The 19,353-nt window shown below is 44.9% G+C and overlaps 1 protein-coding gene across 2 annotated transcripts in view; it reads right to left on the reverse strand.

The window, feature by feature from the left end:
• LOC310922013 (microtubule-associated protein 1B-like) overlaps nt 1-12,874 on the reverse strand; it is a 90,787-nt gene extending 77,913 nt beyond the window's left edge. The window contains exons 1-2 of one of the 2 annotated variants that reach the window (XM_083882284.1): nt 12,682-12,874; nt 6,491-6,586 (exon numbers count right to left, since the gene is read on the reverse strand). In XM_083882284.1, coding sequence (XP_083738410.1) covers nt 6,491-6,569 — 79 coding nt within the window. In that variant the 5' untranslated portion in view covers nt 6,570-6,586; nt 12,682-12,874. The remainder of the gene's footprint in view (nt 1-6,490; nt 6,587-12,681) is intronic. The other variant, XM_083882286.1, reaches the window with a different exon arrangement.
• Nucleotides 12,875-19,353: the final 6,479 nt, after the last annotated feature.

Genomic DNA, 19,353 nt, shown 5'->3' on the forward strand with positions numbered 1-19,353 from the left:
AATATATCACATTATCACTGAGCCCAGCACAATAGCTATTTTAATTCGTGCCTCTCTACTGTAAAAGCTATGTGTTAGGGATAATACTGGAGCTATTTCCAGATAAGAAAATAAACTTAGGGACTAGAAAGGTATTAAAACTTCAAAAAAGCCTAGGGAACAGAAACACAGAAAGAACTCCATTCCAAGAGACCTTATGAATTCAAGCAGCAACATGGCTACTGACTGCTTTATCCCAACACAGAATAAGTACAACCAAAATGCAATCAGTACAAGTTTTTTCCAATTTCTTAAGCCCCACATTGGGCACCAATAAATGTATTTGTCCTAGTTTAGGGCAAATTTGGGAGAAAACATCCGAATGGGGTCCTTCTGGAAAGCAAACCCAAACAGCCCCTCCCTCAACTGGTCTGCGAAAGAATTTCCTTAGAGAAAAGTGGAAAAAAAGTGTCTACAAACACAAAAAAAAAAAAAAAAAAAAAAAAAAAAAAAAAAAAGAAGAAAAAGAACAATATGAAACAACAAAACATCTCGCTACTCTGAAGAAAGATGGCAAAATTGAGAAAGTCCTTGCCATGGGTTTAGCTCAGCTTTCCTAGTCTCTTATCAGTCCCTCCAGTGCTGGAAAATGCTGAGGTCCAGACCCCGGTGGGCTGCAGGCATGAGATCCGGCGGGTGTCTCTCTGGGTTTTTCAGTCCAGGACAGGTTTAAACAGTTCCAAGAAAAAGGGAAATAAAACAATCCAGGGAACTTCTCTGCCTCAGCTAGCTAAAAACTAACTAAAAGCAAAGGAGATCTCTGTCCCACTGTCTGTCTGTGCTACAGACGACACGGTCCAGGAGCGGAATGTGGAGGAGTGAGTGCAGTTTCTGAAAACAAACTTTGTGCTTCGCTTTTCTCCCCCTTTGCTCTCGGAAGCAGTCTTAAAGGTACAGAACACAATATCCAACACAAAGAGAACAGACAACTGGGGATACAAGCATCATAAAGTCACCCTAGGAGAGATGTCAGTGTCACAGAATAGTCTATGTTGTATACTTTGTTCTTGCAAAAACTGCCCTTGAGACACCAAAGCTGTCTCTGAAACATGGCAGTAGAGCCCTGCCAACATAGTGCTGTGGCAAAGATAAAAATTGATGTGATGAGGAATGTAAGATAATCCCTCCTGATGGTCTTCTGAGAGAGCCATCACTCATGTGATCATTCTGCTTCCAGGGACTGAAGTCTGAAGCTGTACTGTCCTGGGAAAATGTACCAGGTTATCTGGTCCTTGTAGGATAGATCTACATAGGGCTGCCTTGCACCATTTCTTTCTTTCGTTTCTTTCTTTTATTTCTGATAATAGAAAAAAAACTTTTAGAGAGTGGCCCCTCCTATTAAAGTCATCCGTGGTTTTCTTTTGTGACTACAAGTCAAGACAAGAAGGGAGAAAGTGTTACTATACCAGGACTAAACATTGCCCTGGGCTGAACACACCACACAAACTACCATGTCCCTGGAAAGCAGCAGACACTGTGTTAAAATTTCACTTGACACTCAGAGTACTTAGGAAGGCCTGAAAAGTACAGGAGGACACAGGTTATTTAATAGATAGCCAGCTGTGTCCAACATCACCAGGGAAAAAGAATCAAGTTCAGAATGGACTGAAAGAACAACTCTGCAAATCTATAGCATGCTGTGCAAAACTGAAAAAAGGGGAGACCTGTAAAACAAAGTAAATCTCTATGTTTCTTCCATATTCTCTGAAAGAAACTGACCCTTGGTCTGTAATTTTGTTTTAATTTTAATTAATTTAATTAAAGAGGGATCACACAGGCCATGAAACAATCCAGAGTTCAAATCTACATTCTTTTTTGGTAAGTACAGCCCTAACTCATGATTGTATTATATTGTTCAATGCAATGGAGAGCAAGTCTACACTGTTTAGGGAAATTGAAATTCTTTGCATGTCACAGAGTCACAGAATCACAGAATGTGTAGGTTGGAAGAGACCTTCAAGATCATCGAGTCCAACCCAGCCTTAACACCTCAACTAGGTCATGGTATCAAGTGCCACATCCAGTTTCCTTTTAAACACATCCAGGGATGGTGACTCCACCACCTCCCCGGGCAGACTATTCCAATATTTAATCACTCTTTCTGTGAAAAACTTCTTCCTAATATCCAACCTATATTTCCCCTGACGAAGCTTAAGACTGTGTCCTCTCGTTCTGTCAGTTGCTGCGTGGAGAAAGAGACCAACCCCCAGCTGTCTACAACTACCCTTCAGGAAGTTGTAGAGAGTGATAAGGTCACCTCTGAGTCTCCTTTTCTCTAGGCTAAACAACCCAAGCTCTCTCAGTCGTTCTTCATATGGCTTGTTTTCCAGTCCCTTCACCAGCTTTGTTGCCCTTCTCTGGACACGTTCAAGCATCTCAAGGTCCTTCCTAAACTGAGGGGCCCAGAACTGGACACAATACTCAAGGTGTGGCCTCACCAGTGCCGAGTACAGGGGAAGAATGACCTCCCTGCTCCTGCTGGCCACACCATTCCTGATACAGGCCAAGATGCCATTGGCCCTCTTGGCCACCTGGGCACACTGTTGGCTCATGTTCAGCCGGCTGCTGACCAGAACCCCCAGGTCCCTTTCAACCTGGGCACTGTCCAGCCACACTGTCCCCAGTCTATAACGCTGCAGGGAGTTATTGTGGCCAAAGTGCAGGACTCGACACTTGGACTCATTAAACTTCATTTTGTTGGACTCTGCCCACTGACCCAACCATTCCAGATCTCCCTGCAGAGCCCTCCTATCTTCCAAGCGGTCAACACATGCTCCCAGCTTTGTGTCATCCGCAAATTTACTAATGAAAGATTCAATACCCTCATCCATATCATCAATGAAAATATTGAACAGAGCTGGTCCCAGCACAGACCCCTAACCCAGCAGAGAGTGGGTCTTTGTTCTTGCAAAAACTGCCCTTGAGACACCAAAGCTGTCTCTGAAACATGGCAGTAGAGCCCTGCCAACATAGTGCTGTGGCAAAGATAAAAACTGATGTGATGAGGAATGTCCTTTTTTCTGTGATTATTGTCCTTGTGCCTGGCCTTGGAGGCTACTTAGAGCAGGCTCTGACCTTATGTTTTGCCCTCTTCTCTAAGCTGGTGGGCTGGTTTTAGCTGGGATAAGGTGAATTTTCTTCCCAGTGGCTGGTATGGGGCTGTGTTTTGGATTTGTGCTGAACACAGTTTTTTCCAGGGGTGGTAAAGTGCCATGGCCGCCACTGTCTCGGTGCAGCCCACAGCAAGCCTTGTCTGCCTGGCCGCCCCTAGACAGCAGCGCTGCGGGTAGAAGGGGGGAGGCAGCTTCTCCTCCTGGCGCCTTGCATTAAGAGAGGTGTTAAATAGTGCCACCATTGCAGCAGCAAAAGCATGATGAGCAATTCCCTGATGTGGAACCTAGACGAAATTGACCTCTCGGTGCTGCAGGATCCTATAGGAATCTTTGAATTGGTGGAACTTGTTGGCAATTGTACCTACGAGCAACAATTTTTCTTCTAGTCAGAGAAGAAGAGGAAGTGAAGACATGTGAGGGAAAACAACATGGTGGCACCAAGGTCAGTGGAAAAAAAGAGAGGGGGGGGAGGTGCTCCAAGTGTCAGAGCCGAGATTCCTCTGCAAGCCATAGTGAGGACTATGGTGAAACAAACTGTCCCCCTGTAATGCATGAAGTCCATGGGGGATGCAGAAATCCACTCACAGCCTGTAGAAAAAGTGCTCATGCTGGAACTAGTGGATGCCAGAGAAAGCTGTGATCCAGTGGGAGACCTAAATAGAGAGAGAGGGTCCCTGCTTCCAGAGATAAAGAGAGACCTTGCTTCCAAACTTGAGCAGCCTATCCTTAAAAGACTGCACCCCATGGATGAGTGACCCATGCCACAACAGTTTTGAGAAGACTGTTTGCCTGTGGGAGGGACCTCATGGCATAGCAAAGACTCCTCTTCCTGAGTGAACAGAAAAACATCTCAAGTGACACTGACCAAAACCCCTATGCCCTGTCTCTCTGTGCTGTCAGTGGGAAGGAGGGAGGGGCTGGGGGGAAAAAGGTGTTTTAAAAGCTTATTTTACTTATTATCCTCCTCTGACTGCTAATAATAAATTTACTTCATACCTTTAAATTTGAACCTGTTTTGCCCTTAGAGTGTTGTGGACTCGATAGTTTCTGAGCTTGAGAAGAGCTAGCTCTTCTCAAGGGAAACTTTTCCACAGTTTTTCTTTTTCCCAAAACAACCTTGTGTAAACAATATTCCTTTCCCATAACAACAAGTGTTGTTTGCTACTTCTGTTACTTAGTCAATGGGAGAGGTCTCAGTTCTATGGACCAATGGCATGTCTTCTTAACGCAGCATGTTATAAAAGGGCTGAATGAATTGTAAATAAAGCCTTCTGATTTCTACTGCTTTCTGACTGGAGTCAAGCATCTTTATTTCATGTCCTATCACGACAGAGTGTTTTCTCCCAATCCTTATCTCAACTCATGAGCCCTTTGTTAATTATTTTTCCCTCTCCTCTGCCCAACTGTAGCAGGAGAGGGTAAGCGAATGACTTTTGTGGGTGCCTGGCGTTTGTCAGTGTCAAACCACGACAGGAGGAGATGCAACTGGGACATCTGACCCCAACTGACCAAAAGGATGTTCCAGACCATATGACATCATGATCAGTATATAGTGGGGGGGAAAAGGAAGGGAAGACAGATGCTTTGAGTGATGGCGGTTGTCTTCCCAAGTCACCGTTATGTGTGATGGGGGCCTGCTCTCCTGGAGCTGGATGAACACCTGCCTGCCCATGGGAAGCAGTGAATGAATTCCTTGTTTTGCTTTGCTTGCATATGTGGATTTTGCTTTCCCTATTAAACTATCTTTATCTCAATCCATGAGTTTTCAAGCTTTTATTCTTCCAATTCTCTCCCTGATTTCAGTGGTGGGAGGGCAAGCAAGTTCCTGTGTGGTACTTGGTGGCTGGCTGGGCTTAAACCATGACAGAGACTTAGAAAACCTTATTTGTGACTCAAGACATGGAAGCTGAAGGTGGGATCAGTCTTTTCACTAGAAGAGCTACAGAACTGACATAAAATTGGAAGAGCATTCCACAGTTCTGATAGGCAGAATCTCACAAATACAGCTATGAAGGAGATGGGAACATAGGGGACACAGGAGAGTCACTCATCTCATCATTATAGAAAAGCCCTCAAGTATCAAAGTACATAAAGTTGCAACATCAAAGTAATACTGAAATTCAAACATTAATTTCTGAATGCATTATTTAGTTATTATTTTTATATAATTTTAACTTGATTTTTTTTAGATATCAGCAATTGCTTTCGAATCATAAACAAACTAATTCTGACCAGTAGAACATCCAAGAACCAGAAAAATAATGTTCTTACATTTATGAGTCCATGTTGCACACATGGATCCCACACAGACAGTATGCAAACCCAAGTCAACAGGAGCACTGGCTTTTCTTAACTTTAGGAACAGATTGCAACCAGTAACTACAAGTCAAAAGTACCTATCATGTCTTTTTGGTGGGACCATCTGGGGGTTTGATGCAAAAGCATGGGTCTCTGTTACAGAACTATCCAGCTTTCTATTTGTGACTATTACTGACTAAAGTGCATATTACTGACTAAAGTACACATTGTCCTGTTTTTAACTAGGGTAGAGTTAATTTCTTCTCAGTAGCCATTTCAGTGCTGTGCTTTGGATTCAGAATGAGAATGGTGTTGATAACACACTGACGTTTTGGTTTCTGCTAAGTCATGTTGTCCTAGTTTAAAAGACAGGTGTCTGCCAAGGAAGGAAGGAAGGAACCTCCCTTGGAAAGGAAAATATGACCCCCCCCCCCCTTCCCTTCAAATTATTATAACTTTGAAATTAAGGGGCTTTCAGGCAAAGATATGGGAAAAGGAATAACATTTGTTTACTAGTATATATATGTATAACATGGCAAAAAAACAACAACGATGGCAGCAACAGCAAACAAAAACAGAGACCCAACAACAGCCTTCTCTCAGCTTTCAAGCACTTTCCCCTTTGGTGTAGTTATAGTGACAGCCGGCAGGGGCGCTGTTGGCTCCTGGCCAGGCAGGGACAGTGCAATGATTTCCCCGCGGCTGCAGAGGGCGCTGTGGCTCAAGCTCAGCCACCTCTCTCCACAAAATAATGGCGGGTGCGCCAGCAGGGGAGAGAGAAATGAGGTTTTCCTTTGCAAACTCACAGGAAGCAGCTAGTCTCAATGCCACTTGGGAAACTGAATGGACTGGAGCAGGAAACCTCAGAAGCAGCAAGGTGGACAGCAGAGGTGGGCACACCCGGGGGTGACAAAATGTAGCAGAAATTCTGGGGCCCTGCCCAAAGTGCCCAGATGTTGGTTTCCAGTATAGCAAGAAGCCCTGAAGCAGTGGCAAGAACAGTGGGGCTGGGTGGGAAGTCACTCTCATGGATAGCTCACCTGTGATGGCTGCTCCCAGGGTCCAGCTGCGCAGAGGGTGCAGCCCTGGCGGGGAGGTGGTGGGCTCCCAGTGCAGCATGCACTGGCTCTGGGCTCCTGAGCAAGCAAAGGAGCAGAGAAGCAACCAGTAAGCTCCAGTAACAGTGCCAAAGGAAAAGAAAAAAGTGGGCAAAACCCACAAGACAACAATATGTCTAGTCAGAGACACTATGCCGCAGGGCCGTAGAGATGATTGCTCCACCAGAAGGAAGCAGCTGCCCCTCACCCGCAACTCACAGGAAATCCTGGGCTGGCTCTCACCTATCACGATACTCCCAGAGCCAGGGGAGGGAGGAGGGGAGGCAGCGACCACCCCGGACACAAAACAAAAACTGATAAGAGATTAAAAAAACAATCCCCAAGACACATGTTTATCCTAAGTCAAGGACTTTTTTCCCTTGTCTCATGCTCTTCCAGTCAGGAGGTTCGCAGAAGAAACTGGGAGGGAGCATAGCTGGGACAAGTGATCTGAACTGACCAAAGGGGTATTCCACACCAGAGAATGTCATGCCCACTATATAAACTGGGGGGAGTTACCCAGAAGGGTGGCCAATCTGAGTTCGGGAAAGGAGGTCTGGCATTGGTCAGTGAGTGGTGAGCAATTGCATTGTGCATCACTTGGGTTTTTTTCTTTTTATTATCATAATTATTTTCCATTATTATTGTATTTTGCTTCATTTGCAATTATTAAACTGTTCTTATCCCAACCTACAAGTTTTACTTCAATTCTTCTCCCCATTCCACTGCGTTGGAGGGGAAGAGAGGAAGGGTTGAGCAAGCAGGTGCATGGTGTTTTATCTCCAGCTGGGCTTAAAACCAGACAGTCCTTTTGGCACCCAACATGAGGCCTGAAGGGTTGAGATAAGGACAGATCTACCCAGAGTGTGTTAAAAGAAAACACCTATTCATGCAGACTATGAGGTACTAAGGGATACTCCCAGCAGTCCATAGACAGGAGCACCTGGATCTGAAGCCAGCATTAATGAATGTCTTGCAATTCTTTCTGCATTTGTCTCTTCAAGGTAGATGATGGCTGGAGCTCCCCATGATACTGTGAGACTGATTGCAGCAGTTACAGTGGCACCTCTCATGCTACATTTGGTAACAAGGATAAACATGTACTCCCCATAACAAGCCTCCTTTTCTCCAGGCTAAACAACCCCAGTTCCCTCAGCCATTCCTCACAAGACTTGTGCTCCAGACTCTTCTACCAGCATTACTGCCCTTCATTGGACAGCCTCCAGCACCTTAACATCTTTCTTGTTGTAAGGGACCAATTAATTTTAGAATTAGAATGCCTCAACATTGTTGGGATTTTATTTTGAACTGTTGGTTATAAATCTGGTTTTTTTAACGTTAATGGAAAGTACTAGGAAAGCTGCATGTGTCTTGGCAGTACAAACATGTGACAGCACGTGCACAGTAATGGCTCTGTCACCGGAGGAAATTTCTTCTGAAAGCCTATCAGGGTGAAGAGAGCTTCTATCACTAGGAGACTCTCCAGGTGACCTTCCTCGGATGATAGGACCATGGAAGGGATTACACAGTATATAAGTAACTGCCTCCAAACCCCAAGCTGAGCCTCACTCCTGGCTCCAGCCCTTGCTCTCTCTTGCCTGCAGCCACCGCTGTCCCAATCCCACACTGTCCCTACTGCAGCTTGCTGCCCTGCCTCCTTCCCTGCTGCTGCCACGTCTCCTGCCCAAATGTCGTGTCGCTTACTGAGTGTCCTGCTATCTGTTGCATGCAGTTCAGGCTGTTAGAATTGCGCTGTGAGTGCTGCACCGACTGCACACGTGTCACCTGCCAACTGAACATCGACAGTGTGCCACAAGTGCCATAGCAATGCTGTAGTGGTAACACTGTCTTTCCCTCTTTTCTCTGACTTTTCTATATCCCTGTTAGGGCCATTTATTTTCTTTTATCAATAAATGGTTCATGGGTGTAATATTGACCTCATTTGCATCTAATTTTGCCCTAGGACTCTTTAGAATTCCCCTGGTCTCACTCTGGGATGAGACACTTGTAGTGAGGGGTTGTAAGGACTTAAAGAGCACAGTTGCCTGTCTCAAATACTGTCAAGGCCACAGGAGGAACTTGCCATAAAATAAGCCACTGCAACAGAAACTTGGGATAAGCACAGAAGGGAAGAATTTATGACAGGAAGGCACTAATTCCAGGCCTGGCAGAGGCAAGATCTGGTTAGCACATACTGGTTAATGCATCCAGATAAAAATTCCCACTGCAGTGAACTGTGTGAAAGGAAGCAACTGCTTATACGCGTATCACCAGTCAAATAAAGATCACCCCAAGCTATGGGACATACGGCATCTGTGGCCACCAACAACCACCAAAGCCCCCTGAAATCTTGGAGGCAGCATAGGCAGGACACACCCATCCTCGCTTAGCATGCAAATTCACATGTAAATTAGGAATATGCCTCTGTGGATACACAGAACATGGATTGGATAAAAGTGGTACCACCATAAGAATGACCTGGGGACCCTCACCACTGAGAAGCCCAGGGTGAAAAAGGACCAACAGGACACCACTGGATCCATGGGTGGTGACTATCTCCTGCTTGATATCTCTCTCTCTCTCTCCTCTTTTCTATTTCTTTCCATCTCTCTACCTCACATTTATTGTTAAATAAAATCATATTTTTGATTTTGGCATATGGTCTCATTTGCACCTTAATTAAAACAGATTTTAATCTATACAAGGACTTGAATACAAACCAATGATAGAGTCATGTATCCCAGGTGGAAGCTGATGATAAAAATGGCAGGTGTGGAAGGCTTGCAAAAGGGACCTCAATGGCTTCATTCACACACAGAATTCTTTTACTCCATCTTTTGTGAAGCAAGATATGCAGCTTTATGCAGCTGAAACTTTTTTTAAATTAAGGCTGATAGCAACAGCTGCAATTTCAACAGATGTCTTTCCAACACTCTCAACTTGCTCTCACTACCAGATACACAATTCCTTTTCCAGCATGTATGCGTTACAACTCGTTTGAATTTTTTGTCCTTGTGAAGTTAACATAAGATGGAAGGTATCATCAGTATATGACAGAGAAAACAGAGGCAAGCACTGGAGTGCCTATTTTAAGTCATGTTGCCTGTTGTCTTGGCAACCAGTTAATAAACTTCATTACTCTTTTTTCATCAGTACCTGACAACATCTCTGCAAGATTTGATATTATTAAGGAGTCTGCTAAGAGCTGCTTTACAAAGTGTCAGAAAATATCTGCTGGCATTTCCATTCTCAATCCTATTTTTCAGGGAATCATAAATCATTCATAAATTTTCCAGCAGAAGAATATATGATACACAAATACCACTGTGACAATCCATTTCCTTGATAAAAGCACAAAAAGAGCAGATCTGGTCGTGGTCCCTGCAATGTCAATATGCACATTGTTTTTCACTATACATGGCAAAGGATTAGACCTCAAATTCCTCAAGTGAAAACACACAAATGCTTTGACAGACATTCTCTTACATATATCTTCTTAGACAGTATGTTGCATATATTCTCAAGCTGCTTTGAGAAGCATACAATTACCATAATAAACATTATAATCAAAAAAAGTTTCATCCATTAGTCAGACCTCACTATACTAAGAGCTATGCAGACATACTAAAAGACTCTCAAGAGTAAACTGTTGGAGTCCAGGACATCCCCTTGGATGACCTGAAACCTGGGAAAGAGAATTTGAGCCCTGGACAGGAGGGTGTGGAACCGGTCCAGGGGGGTTGGAAACCTTGGCACAGAGCCCAGGAAGACACTGAGTTTGATCTTAGCCCATGGGAGAAACTTCCAGCATTAGGAGAGGAATTGCAAATCACCAGGAAGTGAAAATAGTAGTTTAATACAGTAGAAGATACAAAATTCAGTAGTTTTAGGATTCTTAGAATAGAGGTAAATGGGGGACAAGATGGTGGAATTTGGGTGGTACCTCGTGTCCCTCTCCTTCTTCCTCGTCCTCCATCTTCTGGGGTGGTGATGAAATAAGATAGTTAGAGTGGATTGGGTCAAAGCAGAAGTGACCCTCTTAGTGCAAGCACTAGGCATTGGTGTGAAATAGTAAATATCCTATACGTAATTATCTGTATAAATGTAAGGTGACGTCCCATCGGTGGGCAGTCGCCTCGTGTCCCAGCCACTGTCCGGACCTCGTCTGGGAGCAGAGAAAAACTTTGTGATATCAAATAAAAAAAACCTTGAGAAACCAGAAAGCAAGGCCTTGAAGACTCCGCTTCTTTGTACCAACGCGACTCGGGGCTTTTAGAGGGCCAAGGACTTTAAACAACTTGAATCTTGGGTGAGAAAACCAACCCGAGAATTGGCATCCCTGGGTACTTTCCAGTGGACACACCAAGCCCTCTGAAGCCAGGAAAACAGCCAGAGAAGACAGGGGAAGATTTTTGGCCAAAGCAGCTGCCTTCAAATTCGCCTTGGACAGACGAACTTCAAGGGCCCTGAAGTCGTCACCCTGAGATCTGCTGGTCGGTGATCAGGACACCCCCGGGACGAATTTGAGAACACCTGCACCCTATTTTTCGGCTTTGGTAAGACCGGTCGAATTTAGAACACAGGGGGGTGGGAATCTCCCAGGAACAGCTTAGGATCCTAGCAAAATTAAGGGTAGTTGTGTCTGCACATCCTGCAGGCCTTTCTGAGAAGGAGCTTCAAGCTCTTCTTTTGTGGGCTCGGTGTAACTTTCCACATTATGAGACCCACGTTGTATTTGAGCCTGCATTTTGGCAAGAGGCAAACAGGGAACTTTACAACAGAGCAACTAAGAAAGATAAAGCAGCTGCGAAGCTTTTGCCCGCAGCGAGAACCATGCTAGAGTCCATTTCACGTAACAGAAAAGCAGTTCCTCTTTCTTTACAACAGCAGAGGACTGCGCAAGAGGGACAAAGCAAGGTTTCTTCCGCTGAGCAGCAGCCAGCAGCGAAATGTACTGCCTCTCAGCAGCAGGCGGATCCCAAATCTCCTAGTGGGGATGTGGGAGGGGAGAGCCATCAGCTCACCCAGGCAACATCAGGGGAAAGCCAGCAGCTTCCCCGAGGTGAGGTGAGGCATTGAAGACTGTAGTCAAAATAGATAGTGCTGAGATAATGTAGCTAGGACTTCCCTTTTGCTAACAGAAGCCAGACTGAAGGAACTGATAAGGAACTGATAAATCATGAGAACTGTCAAACTAGGGCTTCTGCATCCTGAATAATCAATAGGCCCTATGAACACAATACAATCATAAATCAAACAGTCCTGGGAAAAACAGGATTTAGCTGTCATGAACACTAAAGGTTAAAAAGTCAGAGCTGAGGAAGACAATCTTACTTCATCATTTTGGGACCCCACCCCATTAAAAAGACCACCGACCCATTTCAAAGAACAAACTACGCATGCTTGATGGCTTTTTGGGCTAATTACCCTACGAAGCGGGGAATGGGAGGTATCAGAGCTATGAATATGCATTTGTAGTTTGTGTATTCAATACTCCTGAAGATAAAAGACCCTGTGATGATCTGTAAATTGCGCGTGTGTTTCTGGGAGCTATCCCGCACGCTGCCCGGCGTCGTAATAAACATACACTTTCTAACTTTAAACTGTTAGAGAGTCTGTCCGTCATAGTTGGATATTGGTATTAGATCAATGTCCATAGTTTTTTAATAAATCAGAGGCACATGATGCACAGCAGCTTGTCTCGGTGCCTCAAACCCCAAAACCTGATTCCCCAAAGCCAGTCCTGGGAAAGCAAAAACTTGTACTTTATCCCAGCGATCAAGATAGAGACATGCGTTCTTCTGAGACATGTCCCCTGGACATGGGACAATTGCCCCAGGGGGGGAAACAGGGAGATTTAGAACATATTCCACCTAGAAGCCCGTTTACCCCCCCGCAGATATCACGCGAAATCGCTTCGCCGCCTCTCCCTCCAGCAGAGCAAGGACAAACACAGCAGGGGGGAGGGGGAGGGCGCCAAACACCAGAACAGCAGGGAAAACAACCCCAAATCGCGTCAGCCGCGGGAGATAAGACCGCAGCGCATGCGCGCTAAAGCGATCAGAGTCAGGCGCGCCGGGAACAATCACACGGCGGTGACGGGGAACGTAACGGGGGGCAGTGGGAAAACATACCGTGTCAAGGGGGCGCGGATCGCGGGGAAAAACAACACGCGGCCGATCGTCGGGATTTTGCAAACCGCGGGACCGGGACAGTAACGGGGGGAAAGTCCATGCCGGTAGCTGAGCGCAGGTTGATGACGCAAGCTACGGGGAGCAATGTGGACCAAGTTGCGTCCGCATCGCAAAGCATGGGCAAAGAGCCAGAAAGGGCGGCGCAGGCGCAGGCGCAGAGCCATGCACTGCGAACCCCAGAGGCGCTTGCGGCGGATTTTGACGCAGGCGCGGTGGGAGTGGGGTGGATCCCAAGCCGCAGTCTTGCTCGGGGCGGGGTAAACGCCGATGGCGAGCGGGACGGGGCGGTCTCTGGGGGCGGGCCGAGAGGGAACGCCTCCCAGGGGGGTGCCGGGACAGCGCAAGCAGGATCGGAGCAGGCGGGGGTGGCGCAGGCGGGGATGGAGAGTGGCCAGGGCGGAGAATTTCTCCAGGGAGCCGCCTCCTCACGGCAGCCGCAGACCATGACCCCGCCCACGAGCGGCGCCTTGATACCAGCACAGCAGGCGCTCAGTGATTCAAAATCAGCTAGCTCGTTCATATGCATGGGCGCATGTCCAAAAAATATTACAACAGTTTCCAGAGATCCAGAAACGGAGAATTTGTTACAAGCACAGCGTCTTTTGACGGAGCTGATGGAACAGATCCCAGAAAAAATACCTAGTGCCGGACAGGGTCCAGCTGTCGCGATGACAGCGCCACCTAGTGGCGGGACTGTACAATTACAGCAATCACGGCAACTTCCATACTCAGCCAGTCCAGCAACAGCGCCACCTAGTGGCGGAACACACACATTACATCATTTTTTCCCAATTACATACAAAAAACAGATTTATTCTCCAAAGCAGCAATTTCAACAGGAACAAACACAGCCTGTGTCAACTTTAGAGGATCACGAAGCAATTCAACTACAACAACAAGCAGTCAGCACGGATGAAAGCATGATTCATATCACTGCTTCGCAAGGCATTCCTTTCATATCAACAACAACAGCAACTGCAGATTCTTCATCTCAAGCTCCTTCAATTTTATTATCCAAAGATTTCATGAAGCAATTTCTCCTGCAATTTAAAGAAACAGCTTTGGAGCTCAACCCAGATTCAAACACTCAATTCCCTCAAGTGTTCCTTTCACCAAAAGCCAATCAAGCTCCTCTTCAATCAACTGCACAGACGCATTCTCCATTTATCCTCCGGCTACCCGATAGATCAACCCTCTCCTTTGGTAGTGCTGCACAGGGATCACGTGCTGCACAGAAATCCCAGCTTCCTACTCCTCAATTAGGAGGAAAAGAAATGTCAAAATGAGAAATATCCCTCAGGGATGAAGGGATCACATCTCAAGAAGATGTGAACAAACACCAAACACAAGAAGACTCCGGAATGACAGGAGCAGCATCATCATGGAAATCGCAGCAATTAATTCCATTTTTGGAAGATTCACAGATATCTGATGCACAGGTACCCAGTGCAACAGATTGGACTGAGATAAAGAAAAAAGCATTGAAAGAATTCAATTTAACAGGTGCAAGAAGTCTAGCATTGCCAGTGGCATACGATGCACAAGGTCAGAATCCGAGATGGGAGCGATTGGATCGTGACGTCATCAAGGAATTAGTGAAAGCCATCCGTGATAATGGATTGGGATCCCCGTACTTCAAGCAGCTTTTGAAGGCAACATTCAACATATATGATCTGACGCCTTTTGATCTCACATCTATCGCATCAATGATTCTAACAGATTCGCAAGTCCTTATCTGGGAAGCGAAATGGAAAAGAGCCCTTGAAGAGCTCAGGAGAAGATATCAAGGAGGACCAAATGCAGGCATCACCGTGGCAGAAATGGCAGGTGATCCACCAAATGATGACTCAGGTCGTCAAGCAAGAAATTTGCCACGAGAGGTGTTGACAGATATAAAAGAAGCAGCAAGAAAAGCAATAGTGCAAATTCCACCAGCAGGAATTCCAGAAAGCATTTACACAGAGGTAAAGCAAAGCCCAACAGAATCTTTCTCCTCATTCATTGATCGTCTAACACAAGCAATAGACAGGCAAGTCAATGATGAGGGAGCGAAGCCACATCTGCTTCGAAGTCTTGCTTTTGCAAATGCCAGCGCAGACTGCAAAAGCATCATCAGTGCAATGCCAGGCCAGCTGTCCTTGGCAGAAATGTTGGAAGCATGCAGCAAAGTAGGAACACCACAGCATGTTGCATCCATTCAAGCAAGCATCTGGGGAGAACAGATGGAAAAAATCATCAAAGCCCAGACTGAAAACCTTAAGGAGGCTTTGGCAGCTCTTCGACAAAATAATTCCACAACAGAAATGACAGCAAAACTTTCAGGAGCACAATGATACAAGTGCAGCAAACAATGGTACTTGCACGATCCACTTTCCAAGCCACAAATTGTTGAAAGCAAAAATAAGTTTTAGAGAAAAGCCAAAAATAAGTGAGGTGCTGTTGGATGCAATAACCATATTTACCGACGGCTCAGGAAAAACTCACAAATCAGTAATCACATGGCAAAATGCAACAACAGGAAAGTGGGAATCAAACATAGAAACAGTGCAAGGTTCACCACAGATAGTGGAGTTGGCAGCAGTGGTTCGAGTCTTCGAACTGTTTTCTCAACCTCTCAATCTGATCACAGATTCAGCATATGTAGCAAATGTGGTCAGAAGGCTTGAAAATTCACTTTTAAAGGAAGTTGACAATGAAGATTTGTATTCATACTTACTTTGTATGAGGACTCTATTACAAGAGAGAAAACATGAATATTTTGTTTCTCACATTAGGGCACACTCTTCCCTTCCAGGATTCTTAGCAGAGGGCAATGCACACGCAGATGAATTGGCTATGCCAATTTCAAACACTTTGCCAAACATCTTTGAGCAGGCAAAGTTGAGTCATGCATTTTTTCATCAGAATGCTCAGGCATTGATGGAAGCCTTTCGCATTTCCAAAAGCCAGGCAAAGGAAATCATCAATACCTGTCCAGACTGTCAGCGTGTACAGCCTCCTGCATCCATGGGAGCAGTCAATCCAAGAGGATTGCACAGTCTGCAACTGTGGCAGACAGATGTCACCAAATACCCATCTTTTGGCAAACTTAAAAACATCCATGTCTCAGTAGACACATTTTCAGGTGCAACTTTTGCATCGTTGCACACAGGCGAGACGGCACAACACGCTTGTCGACACTTTTTACAAGCGTTTGCATCATTAGGTGTGCCGCAAGAAATCAAAACAGACAATGGTCCAACCTATACAGGGAAAGTGCTTGACAAATTTCTGAAAAGGTGAGGCGTCCATCACACTTTTGGTATCCCACATTCTCCAACAGGTCAAGCAATCATTGAAAGGACACACCAAACACTAAAAGCCCTTTTTGAAAAACAGAAAAGGGGGGAGGCGGATGCAACACCACACATGCGCTTGAACAAAGCCTTGTATGTGTTGAACTTTCTAAATGGCTCTTTTACAGAGCCCACTCCGCCAATCATCAGACACTTTTCAATAATACAAAAGCAAAACTGAAGGAGAATCCTTTAGTTTTGGTCAGGAACCCAGACACAGGACAAATTGAAGGACCATTCAAATTAGTAACTTGGGGCAAGGGTTATGCTTGTGTCTCCACAGGAGCTGGACCGAGATGGGTGGCTGCAAAGAACGTGAAGCCCTACCGAGTCCAAACGCAAGCAGACGCGGACCCCAAGACTGGAAACAGGAACACAGGCACGCAGACATGAGCAGATGTCAAGACAGCGGACGTCCCCTTGTTCTACATGCAAGAGAGACTTTGGGATTTGGGTTTCCCTTGGGACTTGGGTGGTGGTGCATTTTAGGAGTTCCTAGGGGAAGGAGGCCTCTGATAGCACACATTTGCCTCATTTTCTCATTGGTTGCCTTGAGCAACGCGGCAGATTGGCCCATGGCTCAACCAAAGGAAAATGTTTGGGAAACTCTGGCCAATGCATCAGGGTTGGACACCATCTGTTTGACACACTCAAGACCAGGGAAGCCTTTTTCAACATGTTTGGTAGGGTTGCCAGTGAGCAAATGGCCGATTCCAAAAAACGTCCCTCCAGCAATCTTAAAGATCATTTCAAATCCAGTGGACAAATGGGATGTTTGGACAAAGTTCCTTCCTGTGGCTCCTTTTGAACCTCAGGAACTGGAAATTCTTGGATCGGTCAGAATGAAATTTTGTGTGAAATTTGATCACTCTGGAGTGGCGGAAAACAAAACAATAGATGTCACTCCAAATCACATAATTTATAGAAAAGCATCATCTTGGTGTAACTACACTAAGATGGTGAGCAGACAATCCAACCATGATCCAGTGCAATTGCCAAGAGGAATCTTTTTTATTTGTGGGGACAGAGTTTGGCCCGCAATCCCCGCAAATGTCAAAGGCGGTCCATGCAGCATTGGAAGACTTTCATTGTTAACACCCAACATAACGTTACTGAGAGAGCGAAATCCCAAAGAGAAAAGATCTATCCAGCAATATGATCCAAAATGTGATGATGATGTTCATACTTGGTCTAAGGCACAGAGAATTGCAGCTGCAATTTTTTCACCGCAGACAGCATCAGGAGTAGCCTTGACACAATTGGATCATATGGCTTTTTGGCTGAGTAAGCATGCCCGAGCCATTTCTCTTACACTGCTGACATGTTAATGGACACCGATAGTGTAAGATGAGCAACTATCCAAAACAGGGCAGCAATTGATTATCTTTTGCTGTCACATGGGCACGGGTGTGAGGAATTTGAAGGGATGTGTTGCATGAACTTGTCAGATCATTCTAAATCAATCCATGAGAACATCAAACAATTGCGGGAAAGTGTGAACAAAATTGGAAAGGAAACAGGGTCGTGGTTGGATGGCATGTTCAATTTTTTAGACCTTTCACCTTTGTGGAAGGAAATTTCAAAAACAGGTTTTGGCATCCTGTTGGGATTTGTAATTCTTCTCATGGTCGTGCCGTGCTTCTTTCAATGCATACGGTGACTCATGCACAAGGCTGCAAAAGAGGTCTTTTTGGTGCAAACAGGAGGGGGAGATGTTGGAGTCCAGGACATCCCCTTGGATGACCTGAAACCTGGGAAAGAGAATTTGAGCCCTGGACAGGGGGATGTGGAACCGGTCCAGGGGGGTTGGAAACCTTGGCACAGAGCCCAGGAAGACATTGAGTTTGATCTTAGCCCATGGGAGAAACTTCCAGCATTAGGAGAGGAATTGCAAATCACCAGGAAGTGAAAATAGTAGTTTAATACAGTAGAACATACAAAATTCAGTAGTTTTAGGATTCTTAGAATAGAGGTAAATGGGGGACAAGATGGTGGAATTTGGGTGGTACCTCGTGTCCCTCTCCTTCTTCCTCGTCCTCCATCTTCTGGGGTGGTGATGAAATAAGATAGTTAGAGTAGATTGGGTCAAAGCAGAAGTGACCCTCTTAGTGTAAGCACTAGGCATTGGTGTGAAATAGTAAATATCCTATACGTAATTATCTGTATAAATGTAAGGTGACGTCCCATCGGTGGGCAGTCGCCTCGTGTCCCAGCCACTGTCCGGACCTCGTCTGGGAGCAGAGAAAAACTTTGTGATATCAAATAAAAAAAACCTTGAGAAACCAGAAAGCAAGGCCTTGAAGACTCCGCTTCTTTGTACCAACGCGACTCGGGGCTTTTAGAGGGCCAAGGACTTTAAACAACTTGAATCTTGGGTGAGAAAACCAACCCGAGAGTAAACTGTCCCTATGTTTGAGTTCCACAAAGAGTTCAATCTCAAAAGACTGAAAAAAAGGATGTTTAATTAAATCCCACAGACTATTCCATCATCTTGGATGAATACTTTCCTTAGACAAGAGGTCACCTAGTTTTTAAAATTCTAGAGAATTTCTGTGTTTAAGAGAATACATGTTTACAATCTTTATTATAAATGTTGCCAGTTTCCCAGATTAAACACTCAAAATTCAACATTTGTTGAAAAGAAATCAAAAATTCTAAAATTTTATTGACAAATGGCAAGAAAAAAACCCATGCTTCCTATCAAACATAGAAGACATAAAGGAGCCTCATAAAAATTCTACATCAGACAACCACAAAGAGAATAGAGAAACTAAAATATTGTTCTCTGATCTGTGAAGTGGAATTCTGAAGGTGTCAATGGGCTTCTCCACAAAATCTGAGAAATTAAATTGGTCAAGAGGGCAAGATTTATTCCTGGATGTTCCTTCTTTCCCAGTTTCAGGCTCCCTTAAAGCTATTTAAACACAGATTTTGGCAGCTTATTGTTTAAAGACTGAATAGTGCTGAAAAAGAATGTTTTACTCTCTGTAGATATGGAAAAATCTGCTATAATCTATGCTGCAAGAGGAAGAATTAGTAACACAACACATTTGGTGTTGGGAAAGATTAATCAGGGAAACCTTATAAATATGATTGCTTGGCAAAAGATTCTGAAAATGTGAAACCTGTAGTCGAGATAGAAATGGAAGCTTACTTTGAGTTGTAGGATACCGAGTCTTAGTTACTATATAACCTAAAGACAATAGCCTAGCCAGCTGAAGGAGAATCCCTTTTGATTGAACAATACCTTTCTGCTGGCTAAGGGATCCAAAGGTCA

The sequence above is a fragment of the Zosterops lateralis genome (assembly GCF_965231275.1).
Source record: "Zosterops lateralis genome assembly, chromosome: W".
In the NCBI taxonomy this organism is placed as follows: domain Eukaryota; kingdom Metazoa; phylum Chordata; class Aves; order Passeriformes; family Zosteropidae; genus Zosterops; species Zosterops lateralis.